The sequence below is a fragment of the Eleutherodactylus coqui genome, chromosome 3 (genome assembly GCF_035609145.1).
Source record: "Eleutherodactylus coqui strain aEleCoq1 chromosome 3, aEleCoq1.hap1, whole genome shotgun sequence".
NCBI classification, from domain to species: domain Eukaryota; kingdom Metazoa; phylum Chordata; class Amphibia; order Anura; family Eleutherodactylidae; genus Eleutherodactylus; species Eleutherodactylus coqui.
The window spans coordinates 135,599,480-135,623,712 of record NC_089839.1 but is presented as its reverse complement, the minus strand read 5'-3'; the positions used below and the strand labels follow the sequence as shown (position 1 = coordinate 135,623,712).

General features: G+C 43.7%; 1 protein-coding gene across 2 annotated transcripts; it reads right to left on the bottom strand.

Annotated features, from left to right (window-relative positions):
• Positions 1-343: 343 nt before the first annotated feature.
• Positions 344-23,993, bottom strand: HNRNPU (heterogeneous nuclear ribonucleoprotein U). Of its 2 annotated transcripts, none has more exons than XM_066596113.1 (15): positions 23,341-23,993; positions 19,636-19,735; positions 19,158-19,231; positions 15,695-15,834; positions 15,522-15,621; positions 13,092-13,204; positions 11,513-11,776; positions 11,291-11,410; positions 10,978-11,100; positions 10,626-10,794; positions 10,214-10,480; positions 9,034-9,230; positions 8,326-8,400; positions 5,638-8,027; positions 344-3,537 (listed from the first exon to the last, which is right to left on the bottom strand). In XM_066596113.1, the coding sequence occupies exons 1-14, from the start codon at positions 23,867-23,869 to the stop codon at positions 7,974-7,976; spliced, it is 2,325 nt and encodes a 774-aa protein (XP_066452210.1). In that variant the 5' UTR covers positions 23,870-23,993; the 3' UTR covers positions 344-3,537; positions 5,638-7,973. The 2 variants fall into 2 exon arrangements, with proteins under 2 accessions (XP_066452210.1, XP_066452211.1); XM_066596114.1 differs by having other exon boundaries at positions 344-3,534.
• Between the last annotated feature and the right edge of the window lie 240 nt (positions 23,994-24,233).

The following is a 24,233-nucleotide window of genomic DNA, read 5'->3' as shown; positions in this document are numbered from 1 at the left end:
TGCAACATGCCAGACCTCATAGTGACCTGGGTCTGTGATAGTGTTCAGCTCTGCGTACAACCACCCAGCACTTCCACTGCTTTGGATCCATCCTAGTAGCTGAAGAAAACGTGTATCGCCGATAAACCCAGCCTGAGCAAATGGCCATTTACTTGGAAAATTGTATTTGATTTCCTGTAACAAATGTGAGCGAGGGCAAAGGCTTTTTAGTGCCATAAGGTTACTAAATATGTACCAAGATCAACCACCAAGTAGGGTTTCCAACACTGATGGATCATGAACAAAACAGATACCAATTGCTGTTATACAGTCAGACTTCCAGACAAATGAGGCAGCAAGCAACTTCACAGAAAATGGTTTTTATTTGACACAAACAGAGGTTGAAGAGGAAAAGCAGTAAAACGTCAGGTCTTTGGATCTCGGCAAGGTCACAGATGTCTTCAATATATATAGTTCCAGGGCCTCAAGAACCACAAGTACAATATAGTAGGACCTTCCAGGATGCAGGGCATAATAGAAAATTACCTACTAGAGAATAATTTTACCCAATTGCTAATGTTTGCATTCATTAGTTACACTTCTAAGTTGGTTTGCTAAAGCAAATTAGTTGTAACTGAACAATTGGGTGACTAGCTGTAGTCTGGACACATTGCAGATCATAATGCTGTGTGGGCTCTTATTAACCCTTGGCCCATAGACCTGCGATATTTTAAGAACTTCGTTTCTTACAAAGGCTCTTTTCTCATGTACGAGACGGTTCCTTTTTTTCTAGTTTGGGGCAGCCATAAGTGTAATCCACATGCTACAAAAGCATTCTACGCTCCATTATTGCTAAGGGGTAGAGTTATGAAATGTTCTAGAACGGTCTTATCCATTGCAACAAATCATAGCACTATTTCATTTCCTACGAGCGCTATACAAAATGAGCTGCACTGCGATTGGTTGCTAAGGACCACAGACCAGACCATTTTTGTGTGCTTTAGACAGTGCCGTAAATCTCCCCCCTAATCACCTGCTTGTCGAAAGGTTCATTTTTTTACCCAACACCTGTAAATATGCAACATTACATTAAAAAATTCCACACTGACGTAAACAATCTTTGCTGGCTAATACAGTCCTTAACCAAAGCAGGTAAGAATTGTAAATCCCCTGCAAGTAAGAGGTTATGGATGGTAACAATACACTGTACGGGGGGGGGGACACACAGAAGTACTAGAGTCTAGTATAGGAGTCCAGGTAGGTGGAATGTACACCAGCCTGCATAGCACATTTTAGACACTCTGTAGAGAGTATAAGTACTGTTGTATCTGGTCAACACTGGAAGGAGGGGTGGAGACAAGGCTTGACCTCCAGGGGACACACAGAGGTGCAGATTGTGCTGGCAGCCACGCTCCTTACACTGTCCAGAGATGTCAGAATTGTGGTCCCCTGAGTGCTACCGCTCTGCAGTGCCTGGTTGTATCCTCTCCTGATGCAGACCCAGTGCCCCACTCCTTACACTGTAGCAGGGAAGTCACAGCTGTGCGTTTCTGCTGTACGATGTCCCCCGACTGCTACCCCGCTGCAGTGTGCCTGTGTTTTTGTAGTGTTCAGACACGCTGCCGACCCAGTGTGCACGGCCCTGGGAGTCTTCCTTCTATGCCACAGGTCTGATTGTCCCCGCTCAGGCATCCATGTGCGGCTGCGACCCGTGTGCACCAGGTTTGCTTCTGAGTGCACCCCAGAGCACCGCTCGCAACCTGTGCTCCTACTTGCCAGCCTGCGCTCACTGTTACCTGGTATGCTGCCATAGTCCCCTGCACTCTGCCATGTGCACTCAAGGCATCTTTGTGGGGGAAGTCTGTGCTGGAGGCAAACTGCTCACCGTCCCCGGTGGCCTTCGCGCTCTGCGTCTGTCTGCACTGTCAATCTGTATGGATCAGCGGCTGAGCTTTAGCATTCCCCCACGGACTTCCCTGCCTTGGTTCTGTTGGTCCAGTATGTGCCCCCCTGCCAGCCAAACGGAATTAGGGGCATGGCCAGGGCGTGACCTCAGCCAAACCCCCCTGCTTCCGGCGGAGACAAGATACAACAATACCAACAATACGTAGAGCGCTGGTATCTTTATAATAGATGTACAAGTTGGAAAAAATGTGCATTTAAGTCTGACAAAAGTATAATATATTGTGTGACAGCTCATTGCTTACATGCAGACTGTATGGTCGTGACATGCACCAATAGATTACTGACCAGCATGTAAAATGCAGGGTTGAGGAATAGAGATGAAGGCAGCCAATATTTCCCAGATCTACCTAAACATATTAGAATGTAAGGCAAAACGAGAGAGATTGCACCTGAGAAATCACTGTCAATGCGCTTTATCCACACCCGTTATAAATAAGTACTTGACTTGTATTGCTGGGCTCAATCTTTTGGACAGATCCCCTTTGAAGTTGATATTATGAGAACTATAGGCAAACCACAGAAATACCCATGTGTGACAGCATTACCCTTTGTGTATGTAAACAGGCTGTAAAAGCCATCTAGTTGTGACACATTGTAGGTGAATGCAATATTTGTAAGGACATCACCACTTTTATCATTACCCGATAGTTTTCACCAGACCTACATGTACAAGGGAAGGCCTGGTATTGGTGTCCCTTTTGGTCTAGTTTTAACCGCACTTCTATCAATCTTGATCATTTATAGATCTATAGGTTCCATACAAACCTTGTGTTGCTACAGCAACCCAGTATAGCAGTCATATTGTTTAAACTTAGAGTCGAGTCAAGAGAAACAAAGTTTCAGCAGTTCAGTAGAACCCAACACTTTCCACAAGTGAACTAAACTGAAAAGTCACAATTCAGATACTCTAACCAGGAGGAAACATGGTAATGATCATTCAGGATACATCCTGTAAGCTTTCTACATGACAACAAAGTTTTAAAAACCTTAATGGACCAATACCAATAGCTGGGTTTCTAAAATCTTACACTTTTTGACTCATTTTCCTTTTAGCACCAGAAAGTGGATAGTAACAGTTGTATTTTCCTCTAATGTAATAGGAATTAACATTTTTGCGTGTATGGTTTGCTGGGTACACAGGTGTAACTAATACCAGTGTTCACAGTATATGCAAGGCAGCAACCAAGCCTTAAGGGGTGCAGGGTTCTCCTTTATTTTTCATTGCGTCAGTACGGCTATGCAGGCCAGATCATTGCCGAGTACCAGATAGTTGGTTACAGTGACTGTATAGCACCATGAGAATCAGAAAGCTGGAATACTTGGCTGCATAACAGCGCAGAGATTATACCCCTTCTCCTTTGTAACACACCCCTCACTCCGCTAGGAGGAAAGGGTATATTAAAACAATGAGGTCTAAGGTTTAGATGCATGACACCTAAACAATCCAAATAGTCCTTATATAGTACAAGTCTAACGAATAGCCATTATAGATATGAAAATCAAATACCCACCTACAAGAACATTAGGGAGAAGCAAATATACTTACCAATGTAACCAGTACTTACAAGCCGTTACACGGTACAAGCCAAGCTACTGAAAGAAACAGAAGGACAGTGTTACGCAGGACAGGAGCGGTATAATGCAATACAAAGACAGACTGACCATCACTGAACGGTACTTAGGACCCAGCTCTCCACAACTCCGTGCTCAGACACAATGCAGCCTAAACTCCATTCTCGTTGGCTCTAGATCGATATCTACATATATTAGTCAAGAAATACACCTGTGTAGGCTGAGCCGATTCCCATTTCATGTGCACTCTGAAGGCACATATATAGCTTAGTCTTTATACCAGAGTTATTACAGAAGGTTCAAGAGGCTTCATACAGCATCATCCAACCAGAGACCCATGAAACTACCAGATTGTTAGTTTTACATAAGACCAACAAAAATTAAACTGTTTTAGATTCCATAGATACTAGGAGGGACTGTAAACTTGGACATGGAATTCAAATAGGTAATTTTACTTGGTTCTTTATTAAAGGTTTAAAAAAAATATTTTAACGTGTTTGGGGGACACAGCCCCTTCAGCAATGACCAACAAGTGTGGGATAGAGGATAGAAGTAATCTCCGTGCTGCAGTTCTGAAGAATGCTGTTAAATATTGGCCTTTTTAAGCCTTAAAGGAAGAAAAAAAAAAAAGATATAATTACCTATTTAAATATCTTATGAGAGTTGACCCTCCACGTCCATGAATTTTCACAATCCCTCCAAGTCTAATTGTCATGCTGAGTTATAGACTGTTCAGAGTTATTGGACTGGCAGTACCTTATTCAATTTCCTCTAAGGCTAATTTTTCTGCATATCAGCAGCATACGGAGTTCCATCTCTTAACTTTCCTTAAGAAACCACTAAGCCAAAGTTGCATGTTTAGTTATGATTGGCTTGAGTCAACCATTCATGAACAAAAAAAAAAAGCAAAGATGACAGCACAGCTAAATATTGAACAGGATGAATATGCTGGGCAAGCAAGTTATCTTAGTGCTCAATCTGCTGAGCAATAGAATGTGGTTATAGGAGGCAAGTACTGAGAGATTTATAGAACACAAGATTACTTACCGGGAATCACTTTTCCACAGGCCTATGAGAGAACACCCCCTTCCCATCCAGAAAATAATCTCCCAGATATCTTTCAAGGCAGGCACACCCTTTCCCTCCTTAGTTCTATAGCAACACCCACAGACTGAGGTAAATTCAGCAGTAGGGGTGTGGGGTAAATTATTGCCACTGGATCATAGAAAAGGGATAACTGGTAAGCAATCTTGTTTCCCCTACACCCATGACAGCACCAGTCAGATTAAACTAAATAACTAGGAAGATTGTACCTCTAGTGAAACATGTCAGACCATCAGTGTTAGTAGTAGTTACCATATTGGGCAGGAGTTGCAGACTTCATTAGCATAAACACTGAACCTAGAAGTAGATTCTCAGCTATTGAACTAGAAATCCATCAGCCATTTATTCCGCTCAGTAAATTGGAACCTATTGGCTCCATCACTACATTAGAACTAGGGGTCAGCGATACTGACACTAGTTTGTTTTTTGTTGGTCTATGGATGGGTGGTTTAGCATAAATCCCCACAAAAGTTTTTAGTAAGAATCCAAGGTCAGTGAATTTATGGTTTTTCGGAAATAAAAGGAAGTGTTTGGAGCCTGAAGTAATAGTCTACTAGTGGCTATTATCTCATTGGATTGGAGAATTCACCAATAAAAAAGTACCAGTGAAACTCCAAAAGTAACTTGTAGCTTTGAAGTGTCGACATTACCTTCTGATGGTGAAAACTAGATGTTGCAAGTTACAGTATAACAGTATTTTAGACCCCAGGATCCCACTCACCTCTGTTGTACTGGTTTCTATATTAGAGCTAGCTAGACTATGGAACACACTGAGATTGTTAGAGGCATCACTGAAAGAGCAGAGGCAGCCAATCAGCAGCCATCTCCTCCGATCTGTCCTATGGACAAATGGGAACTGAGAAGCTGAAGGGTGTTCCTGTCTTTTAAAGAGATCTGGTAGGTTCAATTTTTCTTTCTGGATGGGAGGCAGGCTCTCTCTGGTGCCGTAAATGGGCACAGGAGAAAAAAACAAAACAAGGATATGATTAATGTAAGAGTAGGTGGGAAGTTACTCACATTTGACAGTGAATTCATGCAAAAGGAATTCTGTAAAAACAAAAAACAAAATATTCACACATCTGTAATACATATGACGCTTTGTCAACTGTAAACATAAAAAAAACACCATGCAAAATTTACTAACTCTTCATACGAATTGAGTCATGCTAATCTAGACTTCAGATGTTTCCATCACAGCATAAAGTGTAAGACAATCGGCTATAAGCCACAAAACCAAAAAGTCTCATATCCTAATATTCAGAGTGGGAGAAAGAAAGCCTGGTCTGCAAAACCAATAGTGCAGACATCCACAAGATTAGAGCTTTCCAAAACATGTCAGTACTTTCAGGAGGCTGGTAACCAATTCCTCAGCGAAACCTTGTAAATCCACCATTAACACAACTCTATATACAGCCTTCACTTTCCGTACTACCAGAGTACAGTCTGGTACATCAGAAGACCTATGGTAGATTTCCCTTTGGGCAGTTCAAGCAAATCCCACCGTTATGGAAGAGGCTGCCACAAGTTGCATTTTCTGTACTTTTACTACCTAGAGTGGTCTTATGGCTTTCCATTTCCAGTTTTAGTTCAGCCCAAGGAAAAGTACAAATCTAGTCATTTATGCCAACACTTCCAATTCTGTAAACCAGACCCTGGATTAGTTAATACAAAATAGTTTGCATTCAAAACCATTTTTTTGCCATGTTTCTCTTAAGCGATCACACATGAAATTAATAAGGCACCAGAGAAATTATAGAGTACTTTATTTCAGACTAGAAGAGGGGAAAAATCCCTTTGTGTAAAAGGGATTAGTGGTGGTATACAACTTACCAGAAACTTGTTAGTTAAAATAGTAAATCAAGCATGTACTTTATTTACAAAGTCAGTTCATTGGAGAAGCTCCCATCCAAAGTTAAAGGACGGGAGGGCAGGCTTGACAAACTTTACCTTACGGGCAGTAAGCCACAGAACGTCAGTTGCTCCATAGTATTTTTGTAGCATTCAGCTGGGGTATGGGTGAAAATCCCTCCATGTAACGGTTTACTTTATACCATGCTTCTCATCGCAGGGTTGGGACACCGCTGAACTGCTTTGCACGGGTCTTGGGTAGCAAAATAAAGCAGCTGGTGTATATCTGAGGCGACTGCCATGCTCTTTAAGATGTGCATACGAACCGAGCCCAAACTGCTGTAAAATGGATGGCATCCCAATCCACTAGTTTATAGTGGAGAGAGCGCTGGACATCAGCATAATCCTTTCAGCTCTTTAACTGCAGTCAAGTCTAAGCACATCACAAACATGGCAGATGTATGGGGGGAGGGATTAAGTTTCTTAAAAGTTGGTGACAATCCCAAACACAGAGTGTAATTCACTTTTATTTATTGCAAATGTTCTATGGATGTATTCCAGCTCAGCCTCGTTAGAGGTTAGCAGGCAAAAAGTAAAGAACTGACATTTTTTCCAAAAAGGCTATAGTAATGTAACTCACAATATCATTAGTTTACAATGATGGTGCAACTACAAGCATACTAGGCAAACTAAGAACTGCAAGGGGAAGGGGAAAGTGGAGATACAAACACGGCTAACTTCATACAGATCCCAGACAACTAGATTTACAAAGAGTTTAGTTTAATAAGAAACAGGCAGTTAACCCTTTTCTTTGCAGAATCAAATTTAACAAAAATCGCAAAACACAGTTTTAAACCTTCACAAGTTAAAGTCTCTGCGGTTTCCAAAGGTAAAGCAGAAAATTTAAGAGCTATAGACACACAATAGCCTCACTAATTTGCGCACAATAGTTTTTTTTTTTCTCAGTTCTCTCCTGTTATGTGGCAAGGAGGCTCCATGCCCTCCCAGACCGGGATGTTCATTCCCGTGTACAGTTATCGCAAGGTTCTCTTTGAAGTCCCTAAAAGGACCACTATACAAGCCTACAACCTTTATGCCATCATCTTAAGAGTGGCAGCAAACCCTGAATTCATTTCCTAGGGCTTGGAGTCCTATTTAAAAATAATATTTAAAATTTAAAAAAAAGTTACAAAAAAACAACTTTACTTCTTACATGATTAAACAAAAAAAAATTATAGGTAAAATGTAGAACCCTAAAATACTGACGCTCTCTTAACGTGCACAATGCTGAGGTTCTTATGAATCACTTTAAAACTGCAATAAAAATTTACAAAAAACAAAACTTCAACCCAGAAAGCAACTAAAATTAACCAAAACCAATAAAGAACCCGCAGGCACTTCCTCTTGTGGAATGTTTTGTTTTTAAGTTAGCCTAAAGAAAAACAGTCGACTTCTTGTGAAGGTTTTGAAGAGAAATATGTATCAGTTCATTTTTATTTGGGTATTCAATAATATCCTTGGTGGTACTGCTGGCTCCATGGCTTTTGACCCCAGTATTGCTGCAATTAGAAAAAGGGGTAAATATTAACATGTTAACAAGCTTGTAAGCTTAGATGCCAACAAGAATTGCTTGGTTATGTGTAACATTTGATTTCCGTCCCTTTAGTCATTTAACTAGGAGCCTAATTATGACTAGATACCAAGAAATCCTTTAATATCTCATGACCCCTAAAGTATGTGGAATATAATAAAGGAAACTGGCTACTTCTAGTGTCAGGTGCTTCCTTGGCAGAGATTGTAGTACAGAATAGGCCATTGTTCCAAAGCCGCTCCTAAAACGGCACAGACAATACTTACGCCCTGCTGCTGCCACTGGTTGTAACCCTGAGAATGGTTTTTGAAGCCACGGTTATTTCCCCTTCCTCGAAAGTTCTGTAGATTTAACAAAAGTAGTCAGGCATTCAAATTTTTAATACATCCTGAGTGATTAAGTAAAACTGTGTGCGCCATCTTAAAGCAGGTGTTCAGGTGGCATCTTAACAGTTTAACTCGTGTACTAACTATAACTTTTCCACCTTTTAGCTCCACTACAATAAGACAGAAATAGGATCTATTGCTCCAGATTAGTCTAATGTTGTCCACAATCCACCTCCTGACAGTTTGTTCTACATAAGCATCACAAGGCCACCAAGATGTTTGTGCATGGGAGGCCATAATAGGGCAACTTTAAAAAATTATGTTACAAGTTTTATCATCAGGTAACTGCTACACTGAGTAGAGAGGAGTTGCTGTGTAGCTATATTGCCCTGGCTTATCGCCACGAGACCATTTAGGCTCAAATATTATATTAATGTATTTTAACCTCTATCGATAATTTCCTACATGGGATTCGTTATACAAAATTCGCTTTGTGGGAAGGAAAGTGAATCAATCACTTTGCTCTTCATCAATATTGGGGTAAACACTTTCCCCTGAGAGATGATCCTACACAAATGTTTTAACCCAAAACCAAATAACACAACCCCCACCCCCTCCCAAAGCCCTCATAAATCCCTGCAGTTTTACCTGATTGTAATTTCCACGATTCGGCATTGAACCACCGCCACGGCCAAAGTTCCCACGGTTATTATAACCCCCCCTGTTATGATAAACTGGAGCACGAGGATATGGATACCCAACTGCTCCTCCGCCTGCACCGCCACCTCCACCTCCACGCTGTGGCATGTTGCCCCTCCTATTAAATCCGCCACGATTTACTGGAGCTGAAATTGAAAAAAAAAATTATATAGAAAGGCTTTCAAAAGGACAAAAAAAAACAAAAAACTTTAGCATGTCAGGTCATAAGTTGCTGAACTTTGATTGTATGAAGTTTGTTTTATTGCAAGTTAGTATTAGGACATGCACTGATAATTGACAAGCACATGTTCATATTTGTGCAACGGAACGCAGCGTATATTGGCCTGCAGCCATTTTTGGGGAAAGGACTGTCCTTCAAATGGGATGAGGAGGGAAAATGAGGTGAGGTGGGAGGCATGCCTATAAAACTACTTAAATACCCTCCAGTCCAAGGGTCAATCTGCATTAGACATCAGAGGCTTGATGCTATATTCAACCAATTTCTTGGTGTAGTTATAGTAATGGGTGTTGCCTAGACTATACTGCCCTGAGCCCCCCCCCCCTCCCCCTCCATCAAACAGGGGGAAGCACTAGCCCAAAAACCACCATCAGGTCAGGAGAGTCCTCTAGGGAGTAGGCATGGACAGTGATGTGATTTAAGGCTTAAGACGATTTTCACTTTAAAAAAATAATTCGCTTAAAGCCATCTGTTGAGCGATAATTGTGTCTAACAGTTTTCGTTAGATCAGCGATCAGTTATCAGGAATTCACAGCGGAATACAGTTGATACTATTGTTTCAGCTGTATCCCGCTCCCTGATGACAGGCGGGGTATGAAGAACAGAGCTGTCCAGGTAAGAGCACTCAGCTGTATAACAGCCAGGCACTGCAAACGGGGACCAGCTGGATCCAGAAGACAAGCGGGGACACCCCGCTCGTCTTGTGCATCCTTCGCTCAGAGCGCAAGGTGATCGGTCAACGTTGGAGCGATTACCTTGCGCTTAGAACACAACGATTATCGCTCAGAACATTTTGTTGTGTCTAAACCAGCCTTTACAAGCACCTGTTGCATATGCCATCACCAGAAGAGGCACACTTTATTGGAGACACTATACTTTGTTTTTACATACCTCCACCACGGAAGTTTCCTCCACGCATATTGAAGCCCCCGCCTCCACGGCCTCTATGCCCACCGTGTCCATGACCTACTCCACCTCTCGCCTTGTTTTTGTTCTTGTTCACTTTTTTGGCTCCAACATTTTGTTTCTTTTCAGGAGGAAGTGACTTTTTGCTCTCCTCTTTATACTGCTCTATAAGTTTCTCAGACTCCTCTTTTTGCAGTTCCACATAAAGTATTTCATCAAAGCACTCACTGGCCTCTGGGAGTGTGAAGTTCCCTATAAACAAAAAGGCAGACATTAAATGCAGGTTTCATTGTGCCTTTAAGACTCCCAATTAAGACGCTTCTATAAAAGTAATGTACTGATGTTTAATCTTTCAAAATACTTGACTAGCTTCAAGAACACAATTGAAGTTATTTACCTTTCATTTTAAGCACAGCATGTTCAGGAAGGTCCTTTCCTTCAACCTCTGCCTTCTTTTGAGTTCTCTCTTTATAAACTTCATCACTTGGACACACAACAACAGCCTTACGCTGAAATCCAGCAAACAGGCACATTTTTCTCCTCTGAGCAGCAGCCGATACATTTGTCTACAAGAATAAAAAAGGGACATTTCTTTTAGGTCCTTTTCACAACAATGTAAGGGGAGGAGTGCTGTCTGATGTCAGGGCAGCTATTCAAGCAAGATGCTGCCCATGTAATGCAAGGAGGGTCTGGGCCCACCACAGCAAGAACAGCAAGTATTGTCTTGATAGGATTATATGAAAGCTTACTTGATCTAGGATAAAGTGTCTCTTCTTCCGAGCAGCAATTTCAATGAACTTGCTAAGGCATTGTGGGGCTCTCTGCAGCAATGCATTCAGTTTTCCTGTGTCAGTCATCTTTTTATTTCCAACCTAAAAAGGGGATAAAAGTAAAATGTTTCAATATATTAAAGGAATGCAAGTCAATTTTTTTGCTTTGCAGCTTTGCTGATGAATAGATGAAAGAAAATGCATCTCTGGAAAACTTTGTACTAAACTGATTTTTCATATTTCAGTTCACATGGAGTGAAGCTCAAACTTCACTTATTCAGTGGAATCTTACCATCATTCTTTCCATTATATTGTTTGTTCCAAGGACATTGTATTTCCCAGGATTTTCAGCAACCTGCTCATTGACCCAAGTGGTTTTCCCAGCTCCTGGCAAACCAATCATCATGATAACCTGGGGATGCAAGGAAAATAATGAGATTTCCCCTATAGAGAGCCAATGATCGCCAGCACAATTGCAAAAACAGTACAAGAAAGAAAAAAAAAAAGTTCGCACCTCACAATCCTTCTTTTGTTCAGGCCCTATGGGACCTCTCACACGATCATCAAGTGAGACATTCTGAATAAATGTAAACCCTTCAGGAACTGGAAAGAACGGTTCCGCTTGCTGGCCAAAGTTAAACTCAACAGCACAATTGTGACAGAGGACATGTGGGAAGAGTTGTTTGTCTGCCAGCCCATCTTTGTCCAGTTTAAAAGCCACTCCAAGGTCCTGGCCGTTTTTAGCAAAAGAAAGTTCAACTTCATCATTTTCAAAATTCTGCAAAGAAGTTAAATATATAAACTTATGTAAAAAACAGTTGAATATTTTAATGCAAAATATATTTGTCTCATCCTATTAACTTTATAGCTTAAACAAATTCATTTAACCTTTTAATGACAGGGTGCATTTTGGAATTAACCCTTTCCAATCCACTAACATCTTCCTACATTCTGATTGAAGCTTGTACAGCTCCAATGTCAGAAGACATCTGACAGGGTATTCTTACCGTCTATTGCCAGCCACTCCGCTGTCGGAGCCTCTCTGGCACACACACACACACTGGCTTTAGCCAGCAGATCGCACCGTTGTAGAACAGCAAAAAGAGAAAGCCTTTTAGGAAACCCTGAATTGAAAATTGGATTGGAAAGGGTTAAGAACCAGACTTTTTTTTTTAATTTGACATCTGCACTATGTGGTTAATGCTTGAATGCTTTTACTATTAGACTTGATTCGGACATTCTTTGTACTTGACATTGTAGTTTAGGTCAGTGGTAAATTTTCAACAATAAAATTTGGATTTTTGTTTATTATTGCTACATGAACATCCCTGAGAACACATTGGCCATTGTTTTCAATAGGATAGTCAAACACATTGCATGCTGTGTGACGTGAGGTTTTCCATTGAAATAAGTGAAAAACACTTGCCGATCCTCTGAGATGCAAGAATCAAGCACCAGAGAAGTGATGCAAGGCGTTTTTGCATGAAAACCAGCTCGCATCCACGGGTAAAACGCACATTCACAAGCCAGGTTTCTTGGTCTGATATTGCGCTCGCCCATGTGAAGGTAGACTAAAACCGATGGTCCAACACCTCAAGATATTATGTATCTTAATTAAGGTGCATGAATTTTATAGCAACTTAAAAAAAAAAAAAAAAAAAAACAAAAAAAACACACCCCTAAAGATTTGCATGGGTAAACACAGGACGCTGGATGATGACTGGGATTGGGTCAGGAACACAGCAGGAATTTTTCTGTTTTTACACACAGGATCGGACACTAACAGCGATCACAGGCTATGGTAGGCCCAGACACAATTGTATGGCGTCCGGCAACCCAACGGTCCTCCGCAATTATATTGCAAAGGGACGTTGACATCACAGAGTGCACTCCCCTCCGTTGTGATCCGGGGATTATTCCAATTGCCAGATTGGGAGTCAGTAAGGAATGTTTCTCCCTTAAATGAGAAAACTGGCTTCTACCTCACGGGGTTTTTTTTGTCTTCCTCTGGATCAACATTTGGGGTAATAGGCTGAACTGGATGCACATGTCTTTTAGCTAACACATACTAAGTTACGAGCGAAGAAACTTACCACCATACAGGTAATTACATCATTCTCATCATATTTCTCTCCATACTCCTCAGCCACGCCATTACAGTACTTGGAACCCTTTAGTGAATAGCCATAAGAGTTTTCATCTTCACCTAATACAAGTTACATAGATCAATAAAAGCCAAGTAAAAGACAAGCAAAAAGCAATAGGCACAATACTACATTAGCGGTTAAAGGTGTTTTCCAGGAGCATTGACAGCGGGCACTTCCTCAGCAAGGATCCTGAGAGGTGGACCCTGGCTGATCAGCTATTGATCGCCTATTCCGATAGCTCAGCAATAGTATTTTTGCCTGAAAACCCCCTTTAATGCTGACATTGGTCATTAAGAGACTCCTGTCAGCATGTTTTAGAGCAAACCCGGGCATTAAAGAAAAAAAAACAAAAACACAACAATTTTATACTCAGACAACCTTTAAGGCCCTATTCACAGCACATTTTGTTTACATTTAGCATGTGCACTAGGAATGTTCCTGACACTTTCTGCCGCCTTCCATTGCTAGACAGACACAAAAAGCATATGTCCGACCTCCATCTAGACAGGTACACATCTAGACTATGAGCTTCCAGCAGGGTCCAGGAAGGGAAGAGAGATCGAATTATGCAAATGATATTAAACAGTGTTTTAACTGTTGATTAAAAGTTATGCTTTAAATGTGTCGAGTCTGGGAATTAGCAGATATTGTGGACCTAGTATTATAATCCTTTGTCAGTGAAAGCATCCATCAAGTTTACATCACATGCTTTTCACAACATGTTAAATGCATGCCATTATGGCTGATGGGGTAATAGATCTGTTAATTCATGGTGTGGCAACTTGTTAGCAAGTTCAGTCAATGCTGACTGAATAGGGGTTCCCTCTCTAGCATTGGGGTCCTTCCCAGACCACAGCATGTGTGTACTGAGGTAGATAGCAAGTGGCAACACCAGGAAAGATGGAGGGCAGCAACAAGGGAGCAGATCAGTAATAGTCCACCACTTTTTTGAATGGCACATAGGAGGCTCAAGGAGGAACTTTTTGTCTCTTCTGGATCCAAAGTGGACAACTGATTGGATGTCACACACTGATGCACTACAATGGGCGACTTTCCTTATTTCTGTACGTTGGCTTGCTCAGCTCAGGTATCTGTGGCCCTCTGGATAATTTTGGGGAACCAACTTAAATGCCGACAGAGGCAAGCTTTCATGGCTTTTTTGGGGGAAAAAAAACCCTGTAAAATCTTTGGGATGGGTTACAGGCATGACTTTAAAGGCAAATAGCTGCAGCATGCATGGCATAGTGTACCTCATGTTCTGAGGTGTCCATTGGCACTCCCTCGACACAACCACTTAGTTCTACTACTGTGTGTTACGAGCATAGTTCTTATGCTGTATTGATTCACCAAGCCATTGTGGTGTGGGTATACTGCTACCTTGCTGCTTTCTACACAAGTGAAATACAAGCAGACTGGCAATCAGTGGAATACAAGTACCAGTGTTTCTGGTGGTGCAATGTTCCACTTACTAATATAATATAGCAGTCACGGGGGCTCTGCTCCTGTTCACATGACGGTGACATCACAGGTTCTGTAAGCACATGGCTGCTGTCAGGCTCTGCAAGTTTTAGGACCTGTGATGACGTCACCGTTATGTGATATGGGGTGAAGCAGGAAAAGCACTCGTGTGGCGCAGAGCGTTAAGGCAGCAGAAACAGCCCTAAGCTCTCGCTCACAAGCTGAAACAAACTGTACAGCGCATGTCCAACGGCTTGCTGAGCGGATGTCAAGTACAAGCATGCAGAATCCAACCCAGTTGTGCGCAGCCAACCTTACCAACACAAAAAAAAATATTACCTTTCTTTGTTGTGGTCATAAATTACAGTGATATAGAAGTGAGGAAAAGTTATAAGATGCAGAGTATTGCATTTAATATTAGTTTGAGGGTCAGAAAGGGTATTGTTTCTCCTTAAGGAGAGCACCTAGAAGGTGTGAGGAGACAGACTATCCATGCTCCTCTGGAAAACATGCAAGGGATAACTCTACAGCGCCACCTATTGGAAAGCAGAATTCTTGCAAGTTAATGTTTAAAATGTCAACAAGTCTTGTAATAATGACTAGGAATTGTAAGGCAAAGCCAAAATAACCACACACAGGCAGCTGTTTCGGGGAGTTTGCCCCTCATCAGTGTGCAGCAGCTTTCTGGATTGGGAGGTAAGAGGCCTATAGATGTGGGTCAGGAAGGGTATCATCTCCTTAAAAATAGCACCTAGGTGATGTGAGAAGACTCATAATGCTATCTGTGTTCCTTTGGAAAATGTGCATAGGGAAGATTGAATACCTCAGTTTGACTCTGTCAACACGGGGCTGCAGTTTTTTTTCTGCAGTAAAAATCCTACCTTTATCCAAAAGACACTAGGTGTTTAATTTACATACCTAGCATGAATCCACAGGAGGTTAAAGACCAGCCAACACGTACTTCATGCACATCAATATCCTTAGAGTACAAATGTTTCACTGGAACCTTTTCTGTGACCTAAACAAAAGTAAAGTATTTAGTGCGGCAGACGACAAATTGGATTTAGAAAAACACTTCTATAATAACTTACCTTCATCTCGAAGCAAACTTTGCCTTTAGAGATGCCATATGAGGCTCTGCCACCAGCCCAAAGGAAAGCAAAACTCTCCATAGTGAGTGAAGTGGCGCTTAGTCGATCCCGTGAAATTTTGAAGTGCAGATCACAATTATCTGAAAAATAAATGACCTTTAAGTCTTAGGGCTCTCATGAGCATCTACAGTGTTTTACACAAAAGGTAATACACAGTAACTAACTATCTTTCAACAGTGCCTCAGTGTACAAAATAGAACGACGCATGAATGCCAAGACACTGTATGGGGATTTGTCAGTAAGCAATATATTGTGTACTGCATTGTTCTCCCTACACCAGACATATGCCCGCGGCGCGCAGGAGAAATCGCTCATGTGAGCCCATATAAACAGCTTTCTACTGGGCAGCACCATAGTTTTTATCACTGTAGCTTTGCAGTGCTGGGGTCCTGGGTTCAAAGGACAACATGTGCATGGAGTTTATACATTCTCCTTATTGCATAGGCTTCCTCCAGGTACTCCAGTCTCCCTGTAACGTCACTCTGCATGCCAAGCCTGTCCACAAAAACTGCAGCGTCCAGCGACAGCGATTATGGCTGAGTGCAGTCATTGGCTGCTGCAGCCGGTCTCCAGGATGTCATAGCTGTCTGAAAACGGACAGCGAAAACAGGCAGTGACAAACAGGGGAGCAGGGAGAGGTAACTGCCGATTTGTTATTTTACACCATTGAGACCTAGTAACAGGTCTATCCCTTAACTTGGACAACCCTTTAAAGCACCCAACAGTCGTACCAGTGATCATCGCTTCTGTGCCTTCGCATGGGAGAGGTGATCGATCAATGAATGGAGGTGGAACGGGCCAGAGATGGCTTCCATCTGCCTGTATTCACAGTAAACAGGCAGACGTTCATAAACGTATGCCTGTTTACATAGTCCGACCATTTGACTTGTATGCCTACAGAAACTGTTCAGTCATTAGAAGCATTTACACTGAATGATGGTCATTCAGATTCCCGCAATCCAGTAAGAATCTGAATAATTGTTCTGTGTAAAGGGGCCTTGAGTGAAAAGAAGAATTTGCATTAAGTTTCAGGCTGCAATCTCCAATGGTCCATCCATTTCCAGCCCCTCTTGACAAAACATTTCACAAACCAATCCCAATTTAGACTGTCCTCACAGGGTGTATTCCTCCCAGTAACACATGCTGGACTGCTTGCCTCTTCCAGTTTAATTCCTTTATGGCTTGTCCCACCTAATCCCTCAACTGTATATAACTTGAGAGGGAGTGTGTAACTAAACCCCCTGCAGCGTCTGGACTCCTCCCCATGTACACCAATAGGGCCTGTGTGATGTCTACCCATCCTGCCTCTAGGGGCGCTCTTCTCCCTCTCTCCACTGAGTTTACTGTGGTGTACAACCTCCTCCCCACTGGTATTTAACAGAGTGCTGTGAGAAATGTGACGTAGAGCAAATAGATTAAGTCAGCCTGGAACCTCTGCTGCTCCAGATGTCAAAAACAGGACAGCCAGCTATGGACATATGTGGCAAACACTACAATAAAATATGCAATTTTTATTAAAGGTTTAGGAAGTGGCTTGATTTCACATTTAGTAACCAAAGGAAGCCAGAAGAAAACAAGTCTGTGCAAAGTTGTCCAGAGCCTTTAACTTAAAATAAGTTTGTCAAGTCCCCAATCCGATCCAATTTTTACATTGGGAAAAAAAAACAACTATTTAAATGGATTGTAATTGATTTGTTTTTTTTGTGTGTACACACAGGAAGAACCATCAGTTGTGTGGGGGCCAAGTCTCCAGGATCAGAGAAGAGCACAGGAGACTTCAAAAGTTCCATTTCAGCTGTACTAATAGTATGAGGTTTTTATTTAAAGGCCCATTTACACACAACGATCACTTAGAATTCAAACGAGCAAAAGTGAGTGATAATCGTTACGTGTAAACACGAAGCCATCGTGCACTATTTGTTCATTTGTCGTTTATAGCAGAGTTTCAGCCTGCATTAAAATAGTAGTTGGGCGTTTGAAAGGCTGCTGTTTAAACCAAACAACTCAAGGGGAGGAGCGATGGTTTACCCAGCAGAGATTCTACGCATATAAGGCCCATTTGCATGCAACAACTGTCATTTGAACAAATGACCTTTTCCCTTTTAAATGCTGCGTACTTTCACGTGGAGATATTAGCTGGATATCCTTCGCCATTTCCCTCATTGGCTACGTAAAAACTGTATGCGTTTACTCAGATGGGAGTGTTTACTCTAGCGTTTCCCAAACTGTGCTCGGCAGAGCCTTTCAGGCTCCGCGAGCGACAGTCAGGGGCTCTGACCGAAGGTCTAGATCTGTAGTGGCAGCCTATGGCACATGGGCCGACGGCTGCTCATGATAGTGCTTACCAGCCGGTAATCACGCAGGAGAGGGGTGGAAAAGTTCAGGGTTCGCACACTTCCATCAGTGTGCACCCTGTATCAGTGCTGAGAAGAGGAGGAGCAGCACTAACTACAAGGAGGAGGCAAGTATATGGGGTGGGGGGAGCGCTATGACTACTGGCACCACCAGTATAGGGTGTGACTGACTATACAAAGTGGATTTGCTGTGGAATTAACAGTAGCTGTAGCAGCAAAGCAGATGAGGTTTTAAAAATCTCATCCATGTGCTGGGGGAAAAAAATCTGCACAAAACCTGTGCGGATATTGACATGTGATGTGTGATTTAATTCCGGAGCATGGTAATTTTAAATATAATGTATATGAATAGCCCATCCTGCGCTCCAGCGTTTCTCTTTTTTTTTTTTAAACGGCCATGTCTTTTTACAACAACGTAGGTAAAACTCATGTTGTGATAAACCATGCCTCTAACCCCTCCCCTGACCACACCTTGGGGCACCACGAGAAACTTTTGCTTCAAAAAGGGCTTCATGGCTGAAAAAGTTTGGGAACCACTGCAAGGAATCTTACTGGGAAGTTTTTTTTCATTAGTGGGAAGAAAAAGCCATTGTCTACTGCTGCATAAGTCGTTGCGTTTAGTAGGGCAAACGATAAGCCCCCCTCTTCATAGCAACGCTATGAAGAGCTTTCACTGCGTTCCCCGCGACTGGATTATCACCGTGGGGAACGCAGTGAAAACCCGCCCGTGGACAGGCAGCCTAACACTCACTTTTGCTCGTTGTTTACATAGCTAGATAGGGAAATGGCAAGGATAGATTTTAAATCATCATCTTAATGTGAAACACTAATTTAAAAGTGGGAAAAATAAATAAAATCAGTGGAATCATTTGCTCATTTGTTCAAATGGCAATCATTGTGTGTCAATGGGCCTTTACCCAAACCAGGATTAGAACAGGAAAAGATAATGGAAACATACACTTTTTGCTTAAGCCACATGTGATAACTGTGTGCCCACGGGGATGCAGCCATATAACCACACATCTGCCTTCACCAGCAGTGCTACTTACAGGTGTCAAGAAGAACACACGTTTCATCCAGTTTCTCATCTTCCTCTTCCACTGGTGGTTGTGGGGACTTTGACCTACAGAAAATTGCATTAGTTTGAACATGTATAAAGGAGATCGGACATATACTGAGGGCGGCTACACTCATTGGCGTTTTGTCTGTCATAATTCAGTCTGTTTTCTGAACTGAGAAAACTGAAATAAACGGATTATTTTCTGCATGGATTTCAATGTGTGCAGAAAAAAAAAGAGGGAAAAAGCAAACTGAAAGCATCCGCGGCCGCTTATCACTGAACAAATTACACAGTCTGCAGCGCTTATTCAGTTAGAAAATGAAATTACCGTTTTTGAAAATTTGCTAAACTCAACAAGGGAAAAAAAAGCAATTCAATTTAAGTTTTAATTCCATTTTTCTGCTCAGAAAACAAAATTATGACTGAAAGCCAAGACGCAAATGTGAATGTAATGGAGCTGTACAAACCTGCTGTATTTGTTTTCCTCGATATATTCAAAGTAGCCCCGGCCGTGGTCCTCGCGTGGCCTCTTCACACCGCGCTTCTTATCCTTTTGATCTTTGTTTTCTACACAAAAACACACTAAATAAAATACAGTTCTTTTAACACCTACCCGACTGACATGCGCTGTACATGGGGGTCATAACTGATTGTGGCAGTTAACCCTTTAAATGCTGCAGTCCATTCCCAAAAACAGCATTTTAGCAGCCCAATCTGGATTGGGGTTTCCTGACAGGACTGTGCCGCCCCATACCTCCCCCCAATGAAATGGGGCAGATCTCAAGACTGCTGGTCATTATACAGTATGACGTAATACTATAATAAACGCTAAAGGTTTTACTAGTGAAAATTTTTTAAAGAACATTGAAAGTTAAAAATCCCCCCTCGTTCTCCACGTTATAAAGAAAAATGGCAAAAAAACGTACGATTGGTATGGCTGTGTCCGTAAAAGTTTGATTTTATATTATGAATACTGCATGGTGAATGCCAGCGGGGGGGAAAAAACCAACATAACTCTTTAAATGCATTTTGGTCTGCAAAGGGTAAAAAGGAAAGAAAAAAGGGCACCAAAAAAAAAACACAACACCCCACAGGTCATCCAGCTGAGAACAAGCCCTCACAGCACCTTGGTGTTCAAAAGATAGTGGCAGAGCAAAGTAGTTTTTGAGCAGTACTACATTAAAAACAATTACGGGGTGGGAGTCCGGCGTATCTGTGCAGCATATTTTACGCATTTTTAAGCGCGTAATATGCTGTGCTGAAACCCCATCAGTTAACACTGGGGTATTCAAGAAAGCGTATTTTCGCAATACATTTGGCCACGTGAAAAAATACCCAATATGTCCTACTTTGGGGCATATTACATGTCAAAATAAGCAATTAACACAAGCATATTCACTGCGCATTTGTGCTTCTAAATAATGGACCAATCTGCTGGTGTTATGCACATATATCCACTGCATATTTACATGTGTAAAACAACGCAAAAGGGACAGATGATGCAATTTTCAATAGCATCAAGTTACGCATCACAACTGAAACCTGCATACACCCGTATGATCGAGGACCGACCTCAGAGGTAAGTTGTCAGTAATACTACTCAGCGCTAAAAGCCCGTTCATCTATATTGGGCCATTTAGACCTGCGTTTTGCATTCACATGAACAAAAGCTAGCATGTCCTATTTTGGCGCATAGTGTGTCCGTTATAGGCTATGGGTGCTTACATTACACAGTAAATATGCACACCGTGTGAATGAGCCCCAACTGTACTGCTCCGCACAAGATTACACGTCATTATTACACCACCGTGACAACAAAATGCCTAGGAAAACTGCACAACTGTGTTCCCCCTTTGCGCTCCACTTATAATGTAGGGGAAGAGTTAAGGTACATTAAACGATACCACTAAAAAAAAAAAAAAAATACAATTTGTCCCACAAAAAACATGCCTTCATGTAGTGATGTCACTGGGGGGTTATGAGTATTTGAAAGTGTGGATGCAAAACGAAAAACAGTAATAAACCCACAAACACTGCAGCAGAACAGGGTTAAAGAAAAACAAATGTAGCAGATCCCTGCATGTGGTCAGGTGTCACTCCAGTTTCCCACTGGCACCCATGAATAGCAAGGACCCCAGGTCGGGCTTATTGTAAGATGGTGTAACCACAGCCGCCCGCTGCTACCCGTTACATGGGAATGCCCTCAAGGCCGCAGGGGCAGATTGTGCCGAGATCTGTGCAGACGTGCCACATATTCTACCCCTTCAAATGAAAGGAAAAAAATAATCAGCACCAGAATATTACAAAGGAACACTTTAAAATTTAGAACTGCGGTAGAGCCAGCGACCCCTAGAGGTTTCCCAGCAAACTGCAAGTATCAGCACTGACCATCTTTCCCACTAAGGGCTCCTTCACAGCTCCGCATTATCAGTGTACTCCGTGGAGATTCTGCCAATCTGCCACAGGTGCCCATGCGGTGTGAACTACACGTGCGCTAAAGATCACAGCACGTTCCATTCTGGTGTGTACACGCCAAGATGGTGCATGGCAAGCCAGTCACTGGGCAATGGCATACTTGCAGCATGCTGAGAGATGGTCACGTGCGGCAGTGTGTATTATGCTTGTGCGCAGCAATAGCTGGACGTTCCCCAGCGGAGCGCCCCCGTTAGAGCACATAGTCAAATGTGATTGTTCCCAGCAAGAGAAACGACGTAATCTTGTAGATATGATACCTTTTAATGGCTAACAAAAATACATGATGTAATAATAGCTAATAGCGAGCTTCCGAACCAACGCAGGGTTCTTCTTCAGGCTTATGGATTGGAAGAAGAACCCTGCGTTGGTTCGGAAGCTCGCTATTACATCATGTATTTCTGTTAGCCATTAAAAGGTATCATATCTACAAGATTACGTCGTTTCTCTTGCTGAGAACAATCACATTTTGCTCTACTGGCTAACACGGTACCAGATCTTTGAGCACATAGTCAGTAATGTTCCCATCGTACCGTCTTCATCCACCACCGTTTCCCTCCACTATTAGCGGGCTCACACGGAATAAGACATTTCGTCAGTGAAATCCGCGGTGCAGTCATAGGCCGAGACCATTACCGGTCACAGGAGTGCAGGATAACGGTGCTGGCGGCGTGGGAGCCAGCGCTCCTTGTACAGAGGCCACCGTTGGCGTATCTGCGTTATAAAGAGGCGGCATGGATGATGCCAGTCTGCTCATGCGATAAATCGGTCGGGTGTAAGAAGGTAGTGCCCTCTGCTGGGGACACCGCATGTTTGAAAAGGGCGCTCTCACAAACCGCTGCGTTTTAAATCGCAGCCCTCTACCGCATCTTCAAGTGGCGGTTTTGAACGTCCTGAACAGCGTGTAACGCCCCATGATTGATGAGGTGCGCTTAAAGTGTTAAAGTGAGTGAACAGGCAGCGCTCCAAAACTGGCGTTAGAGCGCTGGTCTGTGAAGCCCCATTGACGTCAGCGGAGGCGATGTACCGCGATCAGTGCAGCAGTAATACGTGAGCGGCTGGATGGCAGTATAAGGAACAGCTCTAACCACACCCGCGTACCTCCTCAGCGCTGCTGCACCCACCTGTTATAGATGCTGCCTACAAGATAGGGAAGGCAGGGAGCTTCACCAGGACACATTACCACAGATCAAACCTTTACCGTGGGGGAGGGATTTTGACTGGAGATCAGCGGGCAGATTTCAGAAGCTGCAGCGCCCCCTCCGACGGCTGTGTGCTGTCAGCGCTGCATCTTCATAACTCCAACCGCTGATCGCAGCAGATGGTGGGAATTTTGACTCACAAAGGGTGCAGATCTAGTCCACATCTCTGCTCAGCCCCCTCACACCCTGCCCATAGGAACTACTGAGGAGCGACAGGCGGCTATCAGCACTCCAACACATGGACACCCTGTACCCCGCCAGGCACGGAGCCACAGCTACCGTTATTACACCAGCGCTTTGCCTGCTAGTCACACAGAGCACTGGAGGGGGCATCGCATTAACCCCTTACTGCAGGACCCGACCAGATATATATATCTACACACTGACGGCTGGGCTCTGTACAAGAAAGCCGCACTGCATGAACGAGCACATCGGCGTCAGAGATCAGCGGCGCCCCCTCTCCCACAGTTCCCCCGGAAGCGCGGTCCGCACACTCACCGCCCCGGGCGGACGCCCCCGCCTCCTCGCACTTGATAGCCATGAGGGGCCGCGGTCCGCTCGGCACGGCTGCCTCCTCCCCCTCCTCCTGCTTGTCCTTGTCGTCCGCCTGCTCGTCATCCTCCTCCTCCTCCAGCCCCACCGGGATTCCCTCGTCGTCCTCCTCCTCGTCGTCATCCTCCCCCTCCTGGAAGCCCTGGTCGTCCCCGTTCTCGTCGTCCTGGCTGGCGGCGGCCTCGTCCCCGTCCTGTGCCGCCACCTCTGCGCCGTTCTCTCCGCCGACCTCCATGCCTTCCTCGTCCTCCTCCTCGTCGTCCTCTCCGCGCTCAGCGCCCTCCCCGGCGTCTGTACCCTCCTCCTCCTCCGCCGCCGTCCCGAGCACTCCGCCGCCCTCGCTCTCCTCGTCCAGCGCGGCCTGCAGCCTCTCCATCAGCTCGGCCTTCAGCCCCTTGTCGCTCAAGCGCCGCTTCTTCAGCTCCTCCTTCAGCTCGGAGACCTTCAGCTTCTTTACGTTGACCGGGGAGCTCATGTTGCCTGCGGGGAGTCTGCTGCTGCCGATGGCCGAAAGCACTGCACCTTCTCCGTGCGTCGCGACTCCTTCAAAATGGCGGAGGAAACAAGGACGGCGCGCGCTGCCCGCTGGGGTACCAAGAAAATGAGCGCCTCAGTGTGGGTGGGGGATCGCCAAGGCTGTGCTAGCCCCGCCCCGCCGGTGGGAGGGGTCTGCAGTGGCCTGCTCTAGAAGTCCGCCCCCCATTCACTGTGCGCCCGAACGGCCACGCCTCCTGACAGGACGGTTATGGCGCGCACAAAGCCGCCGGCGGGTAATCGCTGCGAAGGTGGTGACACCGGGCGTGATGGGCGGGGCCTGCGGCCTAAAGCCAACCGCTCTT